The following is a 20860-nucleotide window of genomic DNA, read 5'->3' as shown; positions in this document are numbered from 1 at the left end:
CTTCTCCCAAACCCCCTCCCCCCAGCAACCCTCAGTTTGTTTTGTGAGATTAAGAGTCACTTATGGTTTGTCTCCCTCCCAATCCCATCTTGTTTCATTTATTCTTCTACCCACTTAAGCCTCCATGTTGCATCACCACTTCCTCATATCAGGGAGATCATATGATAGTTGTCTTTCTCTGCTTGACTTATTTCGCTAAGCATGATACGCTCTAGTTCTTACCCACTTTTACATCACCTGTGCCACGGCTGTCCTAACTCTCCCTTTTCTACTTTGTCTTGCCTAATTTTATCTGTAACTTCTCCCATCTGTGGCTCTCCCAAAACTTTACCCCCTGTACAAAGTTAAACACCTTACTTCTGCCTTCCCTGCTTTGGAGCCCTTTTGTTCCAGGATAGTTAGCGGGAGCTTAGGTATCAGGAATCAGGAAAGTTTTGGGGGGTGGAAGGGAACAAGGAAGGGGCGGGAAGCCCCAGACCTGCTAGCACTAGGTTTTTTGAGCCTAAACAACCTTTACCATTGGCTCTCTGGAGAGCTCTGAAAGTTCCAAAGCTTTGGAACTTTGCTCTGTACACTGCTTAAAGGATTTTTTTCTCTGGGTTTGTTTGTTTGTTTGCTTTAAAAACTATTTTCAAACTGTTTCTTCTTTGAATTGTTTGGTACCTCAGTTTTCAATTTCTCATTATAGAGCTCATAATGTCCACCAGAAGATAGAATCTAAGTATCAGATCTACCCTGGGTTCTCTTGTTATATATATAGAGAGAGCTTATCAAATGTCTTTGAGTTAGGACTTCAAGGAACCTAAGCCAAGTCAAATCACAAGATGAAATGGAAATCTAGAAAGACCAAGTCACCACTCCATGACAGCAAAGGGGACTTTGGAATATAACTAGAAGAAAATTCTATATGAAGTTGTCCTTTTGCTTAAGTGAGTGAGGTGAGGCCTGGAAGCCCCAAATGGACTTTTTTTTTTTTTTTTTTGGCCTTGGCTTACTGTTATATATACCAGTGGATTGTGTGAGGGGGATGGAAGTTCTGATACCTCTCACACTCCCAGTGAACCTTAGCCTTGAGATCTCAGTGAGCTTGACTTTATATCCTTATTCACTGGGGAGAAGAGAGACAAAATAGTGCTCATTTCAACAACATGCTTGTTGTTCTGGCTCATCAGGGCACTGGTTTAGACATCAGTCTGGCTGTGTCACCACAGATTGTATGTAACCTACACTTCTCTGAGTTTCCTACTTTACTGCTCACTGCTTCACCAAAGAAAGATGACTGTCTACCATCTTTTCTAGAATCTAACTTTTTTCCTATTTCTTTTTAAAGATTCCGGATGATGGTCACTCCTCTTTGCCTCAGTGGCTCCCAGAAGGGTAAGTGATTCCCTACAAGGTTTCCTTGGATTTTACAGGCTTTCACTCAACTTCCAGCTTTTCCCCTGGGAAGCAGTAGAAAAAGCTTCCTCAGTTGGATCCTGGGGAAGAAGAGGCTCTGCTATACAGATTGGTTGGTTTTCTAGGGAGAGGAGAGAACTCTGCAGACTGATCCCTCAGAGACAGAAGAGAGAGCTTTATAGAGTGGTTCCCCTGGAGCAGGGAAAGGAGCTTTGGGGTTTCTCTATCCTTGCCTCTAGAATTTCTGATTCTTTGCATCTTAGTAATTATATACCTTTTAGGTAGAAGAAAGAGGAAACTAGAAAAATATCTACCTTTGACACAGTTCTTTTTTATTGCATTGTTTATAAGCATGGTTGATTAGATTACTCTCTGGGTTCTATCCTGACTTCAGCTGTTGTGAGTGACCTACTTATTCCATTCCACTCTGGTCAAGACATAAGTAGCATCCCTTATGAGCTCAGTGTGTTCTGTCTGTGCTTCTTGTTTGGGAGTCTCAGGCCCATGTGACTGCAGCAGAGAGTCATTTTAAGCTGCTCAACTGCTGCCTATAACTGACTGTTCTTAAGAGAGGAAAGAGTTTCCCCCCCCCCCACCCTCTTCCTACCCATTATTTCTCAGGATCTTCCTTTTCTCCTTGTTCCGTAAAGGCCTTCTGACATGAGAGTTCCCAGTGGATGCCTGCTCTTCATCATGACCATGGAAGAAATAAGAGCAGATCATAAAGTTTTCTACTGTGTGTTCACATGCTCCTTTTCCTTGTGATTTGTCCTTTTTAAATCAAGAGTTGGTTATTTGAATGAACTATCCTTTTTTCTGTTGTCTGAAGCCCATTTATGTTGTAAAAAGCATAAGTGGTACATACTGGAGTTTTTAGAATTAACTACAAACTGGTGGTACCAGGTGCTTTTTCTACAACCCTTCTTCAGGACATTAGCTTTCTCCTTCTAATGGTTGGAAAATACGTACGTGACAAACATATCTGAGCTATTTTTATTTTTAATTTTTAAAGCTATTTTAAAATGGGGCCGTACAGTAATTTTCTAAATGCCTCCCAGTTGTTGTCTTTTCTTTCCTTCAGTTTAGTCCTTGGAAGCTGTCATAGGTTTAGAACTTCCTTAGGTCTGGTAGTCTAATTGAAAGCAAAGTTCATTTCCTGTGTTTGGGAAGCTAGTTTATTAGGAATCAACATACCAGGTTGCGTGTTGCAGCTCTTGGCCTTGACCTAATTCATGGCTTCATTCTTTGCTTATATAGCTAGCTGGCAGTACCTATTTATTCTTCTGAACATCCCTTTTCAGACCAATTATGATACACCACCCAACTACCTTACCACCTTCCCTGTTTCCTTGTTTTCATTAAGGTTAAGTACATGAGTTCTTTTCACTGAGGCTCAGAATGACAGCTTCCAAAATGTCAGAGAAATTTTGTAGTTCATTCCTTTTATAGAATTGGAATCAAGGAAACAAGATGGGATCAGGAGGGAGACAAACCATAAGAGACTCTTAATCTCATGAAACAAATTGAGGGTTGCTGGGGATGAGCAGGTAGGGATAAGGTGGCTGGGTTATGGACACTGGGGAGAGTATGTGCTATGGTGAGTGCTGTGAAATGTGTTAAGCCTGATGATTCACAGACCTGTACCCCTGAGGCAAATAATACATTATATGGTAACTAAAGAAAAAAAAAAAAAGAATTGGCATCAAGACCCAAAGAGAGTAAGTAATTTTGGTGGAGGACATATAGTGAATTAGAGTTGGGGATAAAATCCAGGTTATCGCATTGTGAGAGTGGTGTTCTAGGACATTCTCTTTATTTTTATTGTATGTAGTTTTGGAAGAAATGGCAAAGAACCACAAAATTAATAACAATAGAAAAGGCAAAGAAGTTTTAGAAATCTCCAGTTGCAATTCTTTTTTTTTTTTTTTTTTCCCTATTCCTTGTTAAGTATTCATAGGGCTAGGCCAGACTTTCAGAGTCATTCTGTTGTTTCCTTCTTGAATGGTCTCTTTTCCCCTCTAAGTGGCCTTTTGGAAGTCTTCTATCCCAACCTTCCCTGCTTCCACTTGGTTATGCAGGTTCCTCTTTCTGTGGAGACCCTTTTTCTTCAGGAGGCTTGGATGGACAGAAGAGGTGACTCTTTTACTCAGGATGGGGAAGGTTATCTCCTGCATGTCATTAGCAGTCTTGCTTACTAATGCAGCAGCTCTTCTGTAGAGCCATTCCGATGGGCTCTGTTCTAGCATAGCCCTGGAAACCCTGATCTTAGGGGAGCAGTGTCTCTGACCTGAGTGTGGGGAGCAGCCCTCTTAACTACCAGTTCCCTCCTTGCATTATGGAGTACCAAGGGCCTTCAAATAAACAGAGTTTTCTTGAAGTGCTGTAATGGTATAAAAGAGCTCTCAATTTTTGGCCAGAACTATAGAAGGAGACTCAGAAGGGCACCCTCGGAGCAAATTCCATTGATCGTCATTCTATGACTTTATTTCTCTTGCTTTGTGTCTTCCTTACCCCTCTCAGGAACACATGGTAGAAATTTTCCTCTGGAGAGAGAGTGAGCAAGGAGAATAGAACACTGAATCTGCCAGTAATAAGGCAGGAGTGGAGGTCCTGACATATTTTCTTGTCTCCTCAGGCCAGCTGGAGGGCTCTATGGCATTGACAGCATGCCAGATCTACGCAGAAAGAAGCCACTGCCGCTTGTCAGTGATTTGGTGAGTGACTCTTTGCAAACTTAGGCTATAGGCTTGGGGTATCCCGCAATGGGCCTTGGCATGTTATTAGGACTGGTTATGGTCCATTTAGTGTCAGATATTGGACTGAAGATGTATCCATCTAAAGCTTTACTGAGATTTAGTGATGAGACTTTAGTTGGACCTGTTCTACCTTACTCCCTCATTAGAGTCCCAGGTTCTTCATTAGCTAAAACTCCGACCTGGAACTATAGCTTGGGCTCCAAAGTTGTCTTCTAGGTATCTCGTTCTTCTAGGTTTTTTTACAACCTTCTTTGATGACATGGAATGGAAGCTGCCTCTATAGAATAGAATAGAAGTGAATAGAACTGCCTAGCACTGAGATCATTTAGTTTAGTGTATAATGAGCATGACTGATGCTACTCCTTGGAGATCAAGTGACAGTCTCCTCCTAAGATAGATTTTTCTGGAGTATTTCTGTGTCCCTAATATTTAACTCAGTGTCAGTGTCTGGCACTGAGATATAATGATTAAAAAAAAAATTGTGGAATTGAATTGAAACAAGCTTGGGAGTTAAAGCTGATCTCAGGACCTCCGGAATAACTGGAAGGTCCCACTTTGGGTCATGCTTCCTGAGGCAGGATCAACTCAGGATTTTCCATAGACTAGTGGGTAGTGTGGGTAGAGTGGGGCCCAGGCATTTCCAGAATCCTAGAGCTCTAAAGCTAGAAGTTCAGTAAGACTTGAACCCTTTTTCTTATTACTATCTTCTGTTCCTGTTTTCTTCCCCCTCCCCCATTCAGTCTATTTTGTTTTTCTATACACTCCTTTTCCCATTTCTCCTTCATTCCCTGCTCTTCCCCCAAGTCCACCCCCCAGTTTCTCTGTCCCTAGTTAACTGAATGGAATTATCCTCTGCCATTTTTTTTTTCTCTCTCTCTTTTTTTTCCCCTACTGCATGTGTATCTCTCTTTTCTATTTTTTTTCTTTATAATGTACGTCTTCACTTACCATCAAGCTGGTTGGATGAGGATAGGTTCTAAGGTCATCTCTACTTTACTACTTTCATGATCTTCCATCTCCTTTTTCTTGTCTTCCTACTTTTTCTCCACCTCTTCCTACCCCCATCTCTCTTGCACATCAGCTCCTCTTTGCTTAATTAATTGAATAACAGTGTCTTAGTCATTTCCCGCTCCCATCCTCATCTTTTAACCTTGCCTATATTTCACTTTCTGGCATGACTCTTTCTTAGAGCAGAAGCTCTGGGCCCTGGACCCCTGGGTGCATTGAAGATAATTTCTAGTGGATAGAGGAAGAAGGGGTTAGGATGTTGTTCCCCACGTTGATTAGACTACATGGAAAAATCTCTCAGTTGCTTCTGCAAGTGTTTTCGTGCTCTTGGGGGTGGCTTTAACATCATGTTGTTCCTTTTCCTGCTGTCCTCTGCACAGGCTATGGTGAGTGACTCCAGAACCCCTTTCCATCCTTCGTAAGAATCCATATTGCAAACCACCTGGGCCCCTCCCAACTCTTTCCCCTGCTTAGGCTGATACTGTACCTCCTGTCTGCCCAATGGCCATTGCCTTAGGGAAACCATGAGCCTCTTCAGGGGCTGTTCCTAAAGCCTGGGCTTGGTAGATACATTAGGTTCCTCTACATGACTGCGTGGCTAGCAGAGCAGTCCCAGCTCTCAGGCTTAATCCCTGCCTTGACTGACTGATGTTACATTGCCCTTTCACTTCCCAAGTGTCCTGCTCATTTGGACTGCTGGCCTCTATAGCCACCTGCCTGGGATTGTGTGGGTGTGAGGTGGTACTCAGGGATAAAGGATAGCATGGCATCATTTGCAGTGATGGTTCTTAAATATGACTCTGACATAGTGTATTCTGTTCTTAATGACTATTTCCTATAGTAATTCTAAACTTGTCATTTTCCTTTGCCTTCCTATAAATGAGGGGTAGGAAAGCTACCAATAGGGAAGGAAAGAGAAACTCTTTGGATGATAGGTACTGTAAGAGAGGTGCCATTCTAATACTGTTAGAACAGTCCCGAGGGCCTTATGCTTTGGATCTTAACTTGGGACTCGTTACCTAGAACCCATGGGTAGTTCTTGTGAATGGCAGTTCAATTAGAGAGAAGGTATTAAGTCAAGTAGTTAAGTCACTTTGGTCACTGAAACTCCCTTCCTAGGATTTTGCCAGCCTTTGGCAGTAGCCAAGGCTGACAGCAGGTCTTCTCTCACAGTCTTTGGTCCAGTCCCGGAAGGCAGGGATTACTTCTGCAATGGCTACACGCACGTCTCTCAAGGATGAAGAGCTGGTAAGTGACCCATGGGCTTCCATGAGTCCACAGGCCTAAAAACTGGTTATCATCTTTATAGCCATACTAACTGAGCATTCAAGAGTGTTGGGCACAACATCATTAATGAAACAGATAAAAAGCTTTGGTCTGAGTTTTCCACACTGGAAGAGGCAAGGGACCAGAACAGAGGTAAGACCAAGTCTCATGTTGGTGTACGTGACCAGTGAATTCAGGGTTTTATGGTGGGGCTAGCACCCTCTGTTTCCCTAGGAAGCTTGAATGCTGGGAAAAAGTTCAGATATAGCATTCAAGTCAGATCTCTCTTAGATGACCAGGAGCACATGACATAGTGCGGCTTTTTCTTCCAGTCTTGGCCATCATATCTCCTTTATTGCCAGAGGAGAAACCAGCGTCTCTGTTATCCTGCAAGGATCTCAGTTCTGATATCTCTCAGCAGAGACTTAAAGTTTTTTGGGGGTGCTGGGGTGTGTCTTTCAGAAATCCCATGTGTATAAGAAAACTCTGCAGGCCTTAATCTACCCCATCTCGTGCACTACACCCCACAACTTTGAAGTCTGGACAGCCACTACCCCAACCTACTGCTATGAGTGTGAAGGTCTGCTTTGGGGCATCGCGCGGCAGGGCATGCGCTGCAGTGAGTGTGGAGTCAAGTGCCATGAGAAGTGCCAGGACCTGCTCAACGCCGACTGCCTACAGCGTGAGTGCCCCTGTGGTGAGGGGTGTGGAGCAGGGACAGCAGGGGCCTCTCCAAGATATTCTTTCAACAAAAAGCTAGGATGGCTAGATTGTGATTCCTCTGGTTTATCTGGTTGTGAAGCTCTTTCTTTTTCAGAGATAGTAGGGTCCTGAGTCAAGGGGCACTACCTTTCCAAATAACAGGTCTTATAGTACTCTCTTAAGCACCTTTAGGAAAAAAATTTTTGAGCTTTCTGTGGCCCTCTGGCAGAACTGGATCTCTTCTGGGATTCAGATAATCCCAGAATCTGCTTGAGTAGTATACACACTGCAGTGGCCATATTGCTCAAATGACTAGAGCATGTTTCACTGGGGACCAAAACTAATGAGAGAGATTGTTCTATGAGCTTCCATGCCTCAGAGAAGAATCTCTTCAAGTATAGACCCTAGGAGCCAGGGAAGGCAGCATTTTTTCCTTGATTATAGATGTAGCTTTTAGAGACAGTGCCAGGAAGAGAATTGTCAGATGGATCAGGCAGAGGTCCCAGAGGAGAGTGTGCCAAACTCCCAAGACCCTGAATAAATATACAATTTGTGGTGCCATCATGGAGTGGGGTGAACAGGAGCAGGAAAAGCAACAAGTTTCTGTCAAAGGAGTTGGTAGCCCTCCAAGTTCTTGCTCCTTGCTCTGCTTCTGCAGGACTTGTACCACTGTGACTAGACCTCAGGAGGAGCAGGGGTTAGGGATATGAGAGAGTATTTTCTTGCCCCTCCAGGTCTTGCATGTGTTACTCAGAGCCAAGCCATAGCAATGAAAGCCTCAAGGATTGCTGGGAGGAGAAAGGAAGATTACCTTTAGACTCATAAGCACTTGATTATCCCAAGGAAAGATAATGTGACATAAATGGTGCCCAGAGAGAGGCCTCAAAGAATTGTTCCTTTAAAATGTCTTTCTGTGAAGAGCCCTAAATTGGTGCCTGTGGCATGGCTACAGCAAAGTCAGTGGAAGAGATGGGGCCCTGAAAAGACTGAATATGAATGCTGGTGATGACTTTGCCCAAACCCATTATAAGGGGTTTACAACAAGCACAGGTGCCAGCAGACTCTTGCTTTAATTGCTGAGAACTAGCAGCCAGACAGACTGCATAGGCGGCTTGATGGAAATCTTCTGAAATGCTGCTCTGTAGCAAGGGTATCTACCTTTTTCTCAAGGGCCTTCTAGAGGTCCCAATTCAAGGAGGTGGCAGTGTATGGGATATGCTAGCTAAATGGAAAGACTAGGATGCAGCCCAGGTCATTTTTCATTTATCAGAAAATATCTTTTGCCTAAGGCTTCTGTGAAGCTTAGAGTGGAATGAAATGCCCTACTGTGGGCCTCCTGTGACAGAAGATCCACTTGCCATCTTTCCAGGGTTAGGGTGCAGATGTTGGCCTTAATTTTTGCTCCAGGTTTTATAGAAAAGGCCTAGGCCTTTGGAAAGTAGAGCGAGGTAAGAGCAGTCTGCAGGGCCAGTAAAAGAGGGCCTTTCTGACAAGCCCATTTGGTGAAATACATCAGAGGAGTCTGTTTTGCCACAATACTTAAGGTAGTAGGGAAAACCTGCTAGCCTCTGAAATGAGCTGTCTGGGGTCAGAGCTGGTGAAGATGGCCCTCACCATCTCTGCCGGGGTAGTAGTGATGCTGATAACAATAAAAGTGACCATTTATTTGAGTTCCTGCTAGGTGTCAGGCTCTGGGCCAGATGCTTTATATATGCCAACATAAAGCTTCTTATAATCCCGAGAGTTAAGTGCCATTTTCTTAGAAGAAACTGGTTTACCCAGCTAGGAGTTGTTAGGTCCGTTATTAAACGAAACGAGACTGAGACAAAGTGAAAGTTATTTAAAGCTTTATTTTATGACAAGTATTAGAAGTCAGGCTGATCGGCCATGGGGAATGAGACTGAAACAAGTTAAAGTTATGCAAAGCTTTGTTCTATGCCAAGCATTAGAAGTTAGACTGACCGGCCAGGGCCGTTCTCCAAAGAGAGTGACCACCCCCAGCTTACAGGCTCAAGAATTGACTGACTGACTGGTCAGGGCCGCCTCTGAAGAGAGTGACCCCTCCGCATCTTACAGACTACCTTTTATAGAGCAAAAGTCTGGCCACACATAGGTGGCCAATGAGATTGTCGTCATGTTAGGTCACACGCAGGTGGCCAATTGAATTACAATTTACTCTATAATAGCTGTTTGACCTAACCTATTACTCTGGTCAGAATTGGTGCTCAAGGTTGGCACCCAAACAGCAGGGTTTACATTCTTTGGTGTTAGGGGAAAAGTATGTGTGTTTCTTACTGATTGGATGTCTCCACCTGGCCCAACTTCTCCTTGTATTCTGGGCTCTGTTACCAGGAACTGGCCGACCTGGCCTTGTATTCTGGGCTCTGTTATTAGGAACTAGCTGACCATATTTTACTGGTTTCCCAGACTTGCTTCTAAGTAAGTTTCTCTGGGGGAAGGGGGGCAGGGTCAGTTTAAGTTTTACTGCACAAACAACAAAATGGCTTTTAACCAAGATGGAGTCACTCTGGCTAAATAGGTCCTTAACAGGAGTGGTGGAGTGAGGGTTTGAACCCAACTTTGTCTCATTCTAAAGGCTTATCATACTACAGTATTTTCTGAGATTAAAGGCATTAGAGTCCTGAGGCAGAATCCAGTGTGTGTGGTGAAGAACTCTGAGATCTGTATCATGGCTTGGAAGTTGGATGAGATTGGTGGAGTTGTCATGTGCACCCACCTACCCTTCCTGATAACTGAGATACCCATTGGTGGTATTTTGGCCTTAAACTTGAAAGGTACCTCTCAACCACCATGTGGGGTAGAAGAAAGACCAGGCCAACTTCAGGCTAAGCGACACTTTTTTGTTTCTTTCCTTTTTTTGATGAAAAATTCAACATATATCTAAATGGAATAGTATAATAAATCCCCATAATAATTATCAAGTTTTTGAGCTTAAATTCCACTAGTCAGGCATTAAACTTCAGCAGGTCCCATATTGATTAGCTTTTCTTAGAGCCATCCCAGTCTTAAGCTTCTTCTACTTCTCAGTGATCTCTCCCAGGCTCCATTCCTCAGCTTTACCCTTGGTCTGGTGGGTGGCCTATGGTTACCTTACTTTTTGTCTCTGGCCATTCTTCAGGGGCTGCAGAAAAGAGTTCTAAACATGGAGCTGAGGACCGGACCCAGAATATAATCATGGCCATGAAGGACCGCATGAAGATCCGAGAGCGGAATAAGCCAGAGATCTTTGAGGTTATCCGAGATGTCTTTACTGTGAGCAAAGTTGCCCATGTGCAACAGATGAAAACAGTGAAGCAGAGTGTACTGGATGGCACCTCCAAATGGTCGGCCAAAATTACCATCACTGGTGAGTAGGCAAAAGTTTGAGAGGACAGGAAGGCCTACGCTGTGGGGAGAAACCTGGAGGAAGAAGCATCCTGAATTTGAGGGAGCAGTGGGCTAGAGAGAAAGAGGATAGAATTGAGGGAGAAGGGAGGCACTTTCTCTTCTAGACCATGGTGCTATCAGATACTGGGAGAGCAAGTCCAGCACCTACAAGTGATAGGAATGATAATGAAGGATTTGATAGCAATCTGATGTTATATACTTAGTTAACAGTCTCATATTGTAAGAGCTAGGGGTGGGGGAAACAGAATAGGTAGGAGATCAGGGAATAGTTAAACTAGTGTTTTACTAGGTAGACGGGTGTGGCTGAACCATGTATATATCAATAGAGGGATAAGTGGTGAGTTAGGGCTCTGGTGAGCAGGTGGGATTCTTGGGCCAACCTTTGAGAGGAAGACTGGTGTCCCAGGACTAAGCATAGATGGGGAAGATTGAGATTAGCGTTCCCTTGCAAGGAGAAGATAGAGACTGCTCTAAGATGGAGAACATATGAGTGGTGCTGGAAGACTTTGGATTTCTGGAGTATACTCTAAAGCCTTCTCCTCTGTAATTGGGTTGCAGTGGTGTGTGCCCAGGGCCTACAAGCCAAGGACAAGACAGGATCCAGTGACCCTTACGTGACTGTGCAAGTGGGCAAAACCAAGAAGCGTACCAAGACTATTTTTGGGAACCTGAATCCTGTTTGGGAAGAGAAGTTTCATTTGTAAGTCACGGGGCTTTGTCTTACCTGGGACTGTATGTGCTTTAGAAGCAGCATTAAATACTATTATTCTTGGGTGGACCCTAAGAGGATGGGGCAGAGGCACTGGAGAAAACTCATTTCTCACAGGCTTTAGTTGGGCAACAGCCATTTATTTCCTGGGTTTCTCTCATGGACTGTTATATCAGGGTTACCTTATCCAGGCCCTGTCTTAACTAGGGCTATTAAAGGGGACCCTGGGCACTCCATACTGCTTTTTCTAGAGTTAGAAAGATTTTCCTACTGCTCAGTGACAAAACCAGGGACTGACCACCCTATTGTGTACCTCTCAGCCTTGCGATCCTGCCAAGGAAGGATTAGACTCTTCTGGAGAGTTAGGAAGGAATGCCCATGCCCCACAACTGGGTAATTCTGGCTTGAAGATGGAAATCTGGAGTCTGGAGAAGTTTCCATTTCCCTTAAAAGGCCCTGTTTTTTTTCCTGCTTCAGCTCCTACACCTACTCCTTTTCCCATTGTCACTTTCTTATAGACTATTTCTTAAGATAGTAAGGGATGGTTGTTGAAAAATTGCAAGCTCTAATCTAGGACATGGGATAATGTTTGGAGAATCTGGATGCTTTGTCACACCCCTAAGACCAAGGACCAGGACTTAAGAGTCTGAATTAGCTAAGCAGGCTGGTTATGTAGAGACCTTCTTCTGTTGGCTCCTGAGAGAACTCAGGTGAGGGATTGGGGCCTAGTACAATTGGCTTTCAGTCCAGAGGCAATAGTTACTGGGGGGAGCATCTATTTCTTTGAGAATCTGAGTGGTTCCTGCTTGAATTCTGTTTATTCATATCACTCAGCATCAGGGAAATATTCTAAATTAATTCTAAATGAACTGACTCTGTAGTCAATTTGCTGCTTTTATCCATTTAGTAAATACATTCTTTTTTAAAATTTTTTAAAAATTTTTTATTAACATATTATTATTAGCCCCAGGGGTATAGGTCTGTGAATCGCCAGGTTTGCACACTTCTCAGTACTCACCATAGTACATACCTTCCCCAATGTCCATAACCCCACCACCCTCTCCCTCCTCCCCTCCCCCCAGCAACCCCCAGTTTGTTTGTGAGATTAAGAGTCTCTTACGGTTTGTCTCCCTCCCGATCCCATCTTGTTTCATTTATTCTTTTCCTACCCCCCAAACTCCCCACTTTGCCTCTCAACTTCCTCATATCAGGGAGATCATATTAGCAAATACATTCTTAAGCCCCTATTCTCTACACAACACTGGAGATGATACTGTGTGTATAAAATGTATAAGACATGGGGCACCTGGGTAGCTCATTGGTTAAGCATCTGCCTTCAGCTCAGGTCATGATTCCAGGGTCCTGGGATTGAGCCCCATTTCGGGCTCCCTGCTCAGCGGGGAGTCTGCTTCTCCCTCTCTGCCTGTCCCTCCTCCTGCTTGTTCTCTCTCTCTGTCTTTCTAATAAATAAATAAAATCTTAAAAAATGAAATATGTAAGACAATTCCTGCCTTCGAGAAGCTCTTTGTTGATTTGTCTATTTTTCAGTAGACCAGCAGTTATACTATAGTATTTTAATGAAATGTGCAAAGATATTATGAGAATACAGAGGGAAAAAAGCAGCAAATTCTATCAAGTACAAGTATGAGGCAGTAGGACCCAGTAAGCACCTGTGAGGGAAGGAGAACATGGGAGGGTACCTGGCCAAACTACCTTTTCCAAAGGAAACATCATAGAGAAAAATGACAATTCAACTGTATTTGAAGTTCAGCAAACACATACTTACATAGATGGGTAGCTGGATGGAAAGCTAAGCAGATATGACCAGGTGGACATATCATGAACATTAGCACCTTTACTGACTCTGGGAAGGGAAGTAGCAGTTGCTTCCTAGGGCTCTGTGACATTTGTCCACCTGTTGATGTTGTCGATAACAGCTGCACAGAAATTCAGAATTGTCCCTAATTATTCTTCCCCTCTCATCCTTCTTTGTGTTAAAGGAATAAGGACTGGATAATCGTATGTAGAGCCTTCCAGGCTGACTAGGATAGTTTGACTCACTTGGAACTTTAGTACCAGTTTCCTGACTCCTTTTCTTCCTTTGCAGGGCCTCAAGTACAGTTGATGGAGCTTTGGAAGGAAATTGGAAGTACTAGGAATGGGTGCTGCTTGGTTGGTCCCTAACAGGTTTTGCCTATTTCTCTCACAGCGAGTGCCACAACTCTTCTGACCGCATTAAGGTACGTGTATGGGATGAGGATGATGACATCAAGTCAAGAGTAAAGCAGCGGCTGAAGCGAGAATCCGATGATTTCCTTGGTCAAACCATTATAGAGGTTCGGACACTGAGCGGCGAGATGGATGTCTGGTACAACTTGGGTAAGGAAACAAGACCAGAGAAAGTTGCTGAGAAGGGACAGCATGAGTGGAAAATCTAGGGAAAAGCCTATCTACTAAAACCACCATTCAGTCCCTGAAGCATTCCTCTATACAGAGTCTGCCTTACCTGCAGAGAACTGATCATTAGTAGAGATGGGGGACAGAAGTGTGGAAGTGGCTGGAACTCACTCTGGCTGGACATTCTTCAGATTCCAGAAGGCCCTTTAATCCTCATGCTCACCTCTAATGGCTTTAGCTCCTGGTTCTCTTAATGGCATAAGAGAATTTCTGTGGGGGAATATTTGGGGTATTTATAGACGATGTGGTTGCTGGAGTAAGTTCACCCTATTAGGTGAACCATTGGTTGGATCAGTCCTCTTTTTCCTTGGGTTAAACTGGGATGGGGATGTCTGTGTTCTCTGTAGTTGCATTGGTGTCAATCTCCGTCTTCTTTTATTCCTAGAGAAGAGGACAGATAAATCAGCTGTCTCAGGGGCTATCCGACTACAAATCAGTGTGGAAATCAAGGGGGAGGAGAAGGTAGCACCATATCATGTGCAGTATACGTGTCTCCATGAGGTGAGCCAGTCCTTTGTAGGGTGGGGTATCAGAAAGCTGTGCTGGGAAGGGCCCTTGACAGTAAATGGGATTGCTGGGTGTTTGAAGATCTGAGCCCTCTTTTTTATTCACTGTGCTACCCTAGACAGCCCAAGTAATAGTCCCAGCCTTAGTTTTCTTTCACTAATGTAAGAGCAGCCTACTGGGGCCACATGAGAAATTAGTAATGACTTGAAAGACAGAATTTCTTTGGAACTTTATTCACATTCTCCTGGACTTTACCACCAGTTTTTGGTTTTGTTTTTAATACATATGTAACTCTTTCCTTTGCTCTGTCTCCTGCAGAACCTTTTCCATTACCTCACAGACATTCAGGGTAGTGGAGGAGTCCTGATCCCTGAGGCTCGAGGAGACGATGCATGGAAGGTGTACTTTGATGAGACTGCCCAAGAAATTGTGGATGAATTTGCCATGCGCTATGGCATCGAGTCCATATATCAGGCCATGACGTGAGGCTCTCCTGGGGCTTTGGGAAGTGGCTGCTAACTCTCGGGGAGGCTAATGAAGGCACACAGAGAGGGCGAACAGGTCCTTAGTGGGGTAGTATGCAGTGATTTGTTGATCTCCTTCCTGAGCTTAGGTGAGGTGGGTCTTTGCCCCAAGGCAAAGAAAATATATGTAAAAAGGGAGTATGTTTATCCAGAATTCAGGGAGAAGGTATTTATCTGTCTCCCCGACAGTTCAGAGATAAGAAGGGCAAAGGACATAAGAGGATATGCCAGGACAAACTTGCCCAAACATCACAGGCCTGAGGAGATACCACATGTGTCCTTATGTATATGTGTGTGATGGACAAGCTTTCATAGATTAGCCTGGATATCAGAGAGGTCACTAATTTATAGGGAAAGCCACTGTGTCTAGGGTTGACCAAGACTCCTATGCTGGAAATTTTTGCTTACTATGAGAAGAGGTTTTGTTTGTATATTAGCAAGACTGCCACTAGAGCTGTGCTCAGGAAGCAGCCCCAGGTAAACAGAGGATAACTATTGCCCTGGATGTGCTTCATTTATTCTAAAAACTTTTATCAAGTTCCTTTTAGGTGTCACATGTTGTGCTAGGAGCTGAGAACACAAAGATGAATAAGATGGGACCTCTGTGCTTGGGGAATTGAGTCTAGTAGCAAAGAAAGACCATTAAACAAACAATTACAATATAAATGGTAGAAGTAATAACAGGGTATTATGAGAGAATCAAAATTTTAGGGGAGGCATGTGAGGGAAGCCATTAAAGACTTGACACTTGAACTGAGCCTTGAAATACAGGAAAGGTAGAGGAGCATTTCCAGTAAGGCATGTGCTAGGGTGTTGAGATGCAGCCAACCATAGACTGTTCAAGGAATTACAAGAAGTTCGTTATAGATGGAATGAAGAAATATGGTGAGGAATGAGCTTTGAGAATGCCTCCCTACAATTCTTACTCTGTTCATTCTTCCTCTATGATCTCATCCAAACCTATGACCTTAACCACTACTTATGGTCTAGGGACTCCCAATTTCTTTTTCCAGATCACACCTTTTCCTGAATTTCAGATCCATTGTCAGCTGCTTCCTCAGTATGGCTAAATTCCAAATCAACATCATCTCCACCAAATATATGATATCTTCCTGTATTTCCTATTTTAGTAAGTGGAACAATTTTCTAGGCAGGTGTTCACACAAATTTAGGAGTCAGCCTAAACTTTTCTTTCATAATTACTGTTGCCCCTTTAACTCCCAACATCCAAACTCTGAAACCTGGATTCGTATCTCCTTAAAATGTTTTTAACCCATCACTTGTACTATAACACAATAATAATGAATACAATAACAACTCCCTTGTGCATTTCCTTATATCCCAGGCACTGGTCTACGCACTTTATGAATTTTAACTCATTTAATTCTCATATTAACCCTGTGAGGGGGTATCATTATCTTTCTCATTTTATAGGTAAGAAAACAGGCATAGAGAAGCTTAAGAAATTTATCCAAAGTCACTGAGTAAATGGTGGAGCTGAGATTCAAACACAACCTTGCTGTAGAATCAGTATTCTTAACCATTTCTCTGTTCCACTTAGTGCTTCATTGCTTCTTTTTTGAATGATTGTCGTTAACTCTGCAACTGCTCTTTCTGTCCTTGTCTCATCTCTCTCCAAGCCTTCTTTTCCAATTTATCATCAAAGGGAGCTTTCTGAAAAACGAGTCTGATCACATTGTGCCTTCATGTTAAAATTTACCATGGTGTGGCGCCTAGGTGGCTCAATGGCTTAAGCCTCTGCCTTCAGCTCAGGTCATGATTTCAGGGTCCTGGGATCTAGCCCCGCATCAGGCTCTCTGCTCAGCAAAGACCCTGCTTCCCCCTCTCTCTCTGCCTGCCTTTCTGCCTACTTGTGATCTCTCTCTCTGTCAAATAAATAAATAAAATCTTTCTTAAAAAAATTTACCATATAGAGGATAAACTCTCCTGTTTATCTGTAAAATATAAAATATCTTTATCTATATCTATCTATGAAATAGTTCTGTTAACTATTTTATGCTTACTTCTCCTCTCTCATTTCTTGGTATTCCTCTATCAAATACCCGAACAGTGGCCATAACTGAGGTTTCCCAAATGAATCAGTCTCTCTGATATGTATTTGTCTTTTGCAATGCAATTTTCCTTTGCCTGCACACTTCTCCATTTGACTAATTCCTACTAATCCTTTAAGTCTTGGTTCAATCAACTCTTCTTTGAGAAGCCTTATTCTAATCCCTTCCAGCTCCCAACTATTCTGATTGAGGTGATCTTCTTGTGTTTTTCTACTTCTAGATTTTGCCTAGGATGCCTTGGCTTATTGACTTTCTAACACTTGCTTTCTCTGCCAGACTATCACATCTTTGTATTCGAGCACATAGCACAGGCCCTGGCACATGGTAGGCGTTCATTAATGTATATTTGAGTGAATCAATTATGAAGATCCTTGTATGCCAAGGTTATTGGAAGCTTCATACACACCAATGAGCTCTTTTAATTACTTGGTTTTTGCTGCAAGCCCTGAAGAGTCTTTGAGGCTGAGGATGCTATTTTTCAGGCACTTTGCATGTTTGTCATCCAAGTACATGTGTCCTGGTGTGCCTGCAGTGATGAGCACCTTACTGGCCAACATCAATGCTTATTATGCCCACACAACTGCCTCCACCAATGTTTCTGCATCTGATCGCTTTGCAGCCTCCAACTTTGGGGTGAGTGTGATGTAAAAACATATCTAATCAGTTGTTATCAGTTAATAAAATTTGATTTTTCCCAGTAGGTACTATAGAGTTATTTTATATGCCTAAAATTCAGAGAGGGGACACTTAGATAGATGTACTTGTTTCCTTGTGAATGTGTAGACTATGCTAGTAGACTCCTCCTTATTTCATTATGGATAGATAGACTTACTAATGGACTCTCCTCAGACATGGATAAATGAGAGAAAGTGGAATAGCATCACTATGGTTTCAGAGGTACCACCTCGGCTCAGGCAGAACCTCTCTAGGCCAAGAACTTGGTTGAGTCATCATGTTCCTTCATTCTGCAAGTCCACAAGTAGACTTTTCTTAACCTTGTATTGTTTCTCTCTCTTACCCACTCAAGCTCATATGAGACTGATGTCTAAGTGAAGATACCAGTATATTCCTGAGCCTTTCCCTTTTCTAGTGTTTGGACTGTTTATCCTATCCAGGATATGCCCTTTCCTGGTTTTAAGTTACTTGAGAAGTTGAATCTTTATTCAGAATGTCACCTGACATAAGTTCAGTGTAAACTAGATGCAATATCTTTGACCAACCACAAAGATTACCTCTTTAGGAATAACAGTGCTGATACTCCCAAATCTACTGGGTCTCTGAGCCCTGTTTTTTGGGAGTAACCACCTTCCCTTATTTTGATAGAGTCTTTTTGTAGATGAATTAACATCATTGATTAAGCCACTCAAATATGAGTTTCATTATCTCATCCCATTTTATATATTTACATAAGACCTAATGATCTGTCATATAATCAGTATATGAATTCCAGGAGTGCTATACCAACAGCCTATAGGCATGTGATTCCACATTTAATTATACCTTTTCTATAAAAATCAACTAACAAAATAGTGTGGTGAGTGTGGGTGTTATGTAATACTGATGAATCACGGACCTGTACCCCTAAAACAAATAATACATTTTATGTTAAGTGAAAAAAATAATAATAATATAAAAATAGTGTCATGTTATTTATCTTAACATTAAAAAAGTATAAACTAAGGAAAATGATGTGGAACATGGTTGAAAGAGAAGCGTTCTCAGGTCTGCTTGATCACCTTCCAAATGAATCACTGTTTCTCCCTCTTATCATTACTGGTAGACCGTGGCTATTTAATTGTTAAGAGCTGCCTGAAGGTAAGTCAGGAGACCACAAACTCAGGAACAATTTGGAGAATGTGTTTTGAGTTTCCTCTTATTTGACTAAGAGAAGTTGGAGTCCCAAAGGAATGGAGATGCATGAGTCATCTCCCGTTGACTCTTATATAGAAAGAGCAGTTTCTCTCCTGGGGACTTCCTGTCCCCTTGCCAGTATGAAAAGATTCCCCAGTTTGAGACAGAGCCGCTAAGAGAGGGAACAGGGGCCACCTATCCCAGTCCTGTGTTACATTGTTCTTTCTTCTCATGGGCAGGGATGAGATAGAATGTGTCCCTAAACCAATGTCTCCTCACCCAGAGATGGTTCTGTTTCTGCTACAATCTATGGAACTCAGATTATTTCTCTCTTCCCTGTTATTTGTTTCCTACCTTCAGAAAGAGAGATTTGTAAAACTACTGGACCAGTTGCACAACTCACTGAGGATTGACCTCTCTACCTACAGGGTGAGTGAAGACAGGACTGTGAGATGGAATAACAGATAATATCAAGCTCTGTCTAAACAAACCATAGTCCAATCTTGGCTATAGAGATTAAAGGCAAGGAAAATTGGTCCCTGTCATCACACCTACATACAGGGCCAGTGGCACTGACATCTGTGATTCTCCAAACTACAAAGACCATGCTGTTGTAAATAGCAGGTGTGGCATTTTTTTTTTTTTTTATACGCAGTTGGCTCTCCAACCATACTGATGTCACTCTGTCAGACTCTCTGATGACATTCTCATTAGGGTGGAGAATCTCCTTCAGAAATGCCCCTTTAAAAATTAGATACCTATATTTCTTTTTTGTGTTTTTCAGGTGCAAGAACTTCCTTATTTTTCAAGGGAGGTGTGAGAATCTGGCTAAAGGGAGAGAAAAGATAGCTTGGCTTCAACAAGTGATTTGTAGTGGGGGGTCATGTCCATTCCTAGAATGGAAGGAGAAAATAGATATATTAGGAGGGACAGATAATAGATATATTACCAGGGACAGGGAAGGACACGAAAACAGGCAGTTTCCCAATTCTTCCTAAGTTAGATCTTCTTAGAATGGCTTTGTTACTTGCTTTAAGCTGTTGTGAATTTCCAGAACAGGCAATATACCCACATTAAAAAGTAAGTATAAAAATAACCTCAAAGTCAAAAAAGAAGTGGAGTTTTAATTATCTGCAATTTCAGTGCCCTCCATTTGCATGAATAATGGAGAGTTGACTATGTATCTTATATTTGGCATATAAGTAGCCATTTGAAGGTTTAAAAAAGCAACCCTTAAAATGGAGAGTGGCTCAACATCTCCCTTCAGCTCTCCTTGGCAGCTTCCTCCTAAAACCCATGCCAAGGGGAATGAAGTGAGGCATGGTGGGAAGGTCTTAAAGAACTCACTCCAAAACAGTTCTGCTCAGAGCTGTGCCATCTTCTGGCTCTGGAAGGAAAGTGGAATAGCTGGGGTCCCTTGTACAGAAAGTATATCCTTGATCTTAGTCTGGTCCTTAGTGTGGCACCATTTATATTCCAGAATATAGTTACATTGTAACTTTCGAAGAACTCAATGTTTAAGTGTAAGAATCTTCACCCAAGAAAAATGTGTGTATAAAATATGTGTGTCTTTGTGTCCATTTGTACAAATGCTCACTCATTGCATGGGAGGTAGGGTTGGCATAGGATGTGTTGCTTGCTGGGCTAGGGATTATTAACCCCTGAGTTTGGCAAGGGCCTATCTGTGTCAGTAGAAAAAAAAGAGGGAGACCTGTTGTTTAACAGCTTTTTAGTTCAGCTCACCTGGGGAAAATCCCAGTGGGTAGCAGTTAAGGAGGCTTTTTATTTCATTGCTTTTGGCAGAGAAGGCTTTCATATTTCTCTTTTCCTTTCTTAAATTTGCTTGATTTGCAACAGAATAATTTCCCTGCTGGAAGCCCTGAGCGGCTTCAGGACTTAAAGTCAACAGTGGATTTGCTGACCAGCATTACTTTCTTCAGAATGAAGGTAAGAGAGAAACTGGGCTAGATGGTGATGGACAGGTCACCTGGCTTCAGGAACATGAAGAATCATTGGGTACAATCTTAAGCTATAGTATTCATCACCTCTAAGCCCACATTTCCATACACCTGTTCTCTGGGTTACATCTGAGAAGACTGTAGATCAATAGGGATGGGCTGCATGGTTTTCCTATTCAGATATCCTAGCAATTTCATCCTAGGGTATGGTCCAGGGACCCATTGAGAGATGATGCAATGGAGT

At 42.6% G+C, this 20860-nt stretch overlaps 1 protein-coding gene across 7 annotated transcripts in view; it reads left to right on the top strand.

Annotated features, from left to right (window-relative positions):
• The window catches only part of UNC13B (unc-13 homolog B), a 250768-nt gene that overhangs the window by 209907 nt on the left and 20001 nt on the right, over positions 1 to 20860 (top strand). For all 7 annotated transcript variants that reach the window (XM_059411408.1, XM_059411409.1, XM_059411410.1 and 4 more), the window contains 12 exons: positions 1331 to 1377; positions 4034 to 4112; positions 6336 to 6410; positions 6891 to 7110; positions 10270 to 10497; positions 11097 to 11238; positions 13457 to 13626; positions 14090 to 14205; positions 14530 to 14693; positions 17290 to 17440; positions 19019 to 19087; positions 20516 to 20605. In XM_059411408.1, the coding sequence (XP_059267391.1) occupies positions 1331 to 1377; positions 4034 to 4112; positions 6336 to 6410; positions 6891 to 7110; positions 10270 to 10497; positions 11097 to 11238; positions 13457 to 13626; positions 14090 to 14205; positions 14530 to 14693; positions 17290 to 17440; positions 19019 to 19087; positions 20516 to 20605 (1551 nt within the window). The remainder of the gene's footprint in view (positions 1 to 1330; positions 1378 to 4033; positions 4113 to 6335; positions 6411 to 6890; positions 7111 to 10269; positions 10498 to 11096; positions 11239 to 13456; positions 13627 to 14089; positions 14206 to 14529; positions 14694 to 17289; positions 17441 to 19018; positions 19088 to 20515; positions 20606 to 20860) is intronic.

This window comes from Mustela nigripes, chromosome 9 (assembly GCF_022355385.1).
Source record: "Mustela nigripes isolate SB6536 chromosome 9, MUSNIG.SB6536, whole genome shotgun sequence".
Lineage (NCBI taxonomy): Eukaryota > Metazoa > Chordata > Mammalia > Carnivora > Mustelidae > Mustela > Mustela nigripes.
This window is presented reverse-complemented; position numbering and strand designations above follow the sequence as displayed.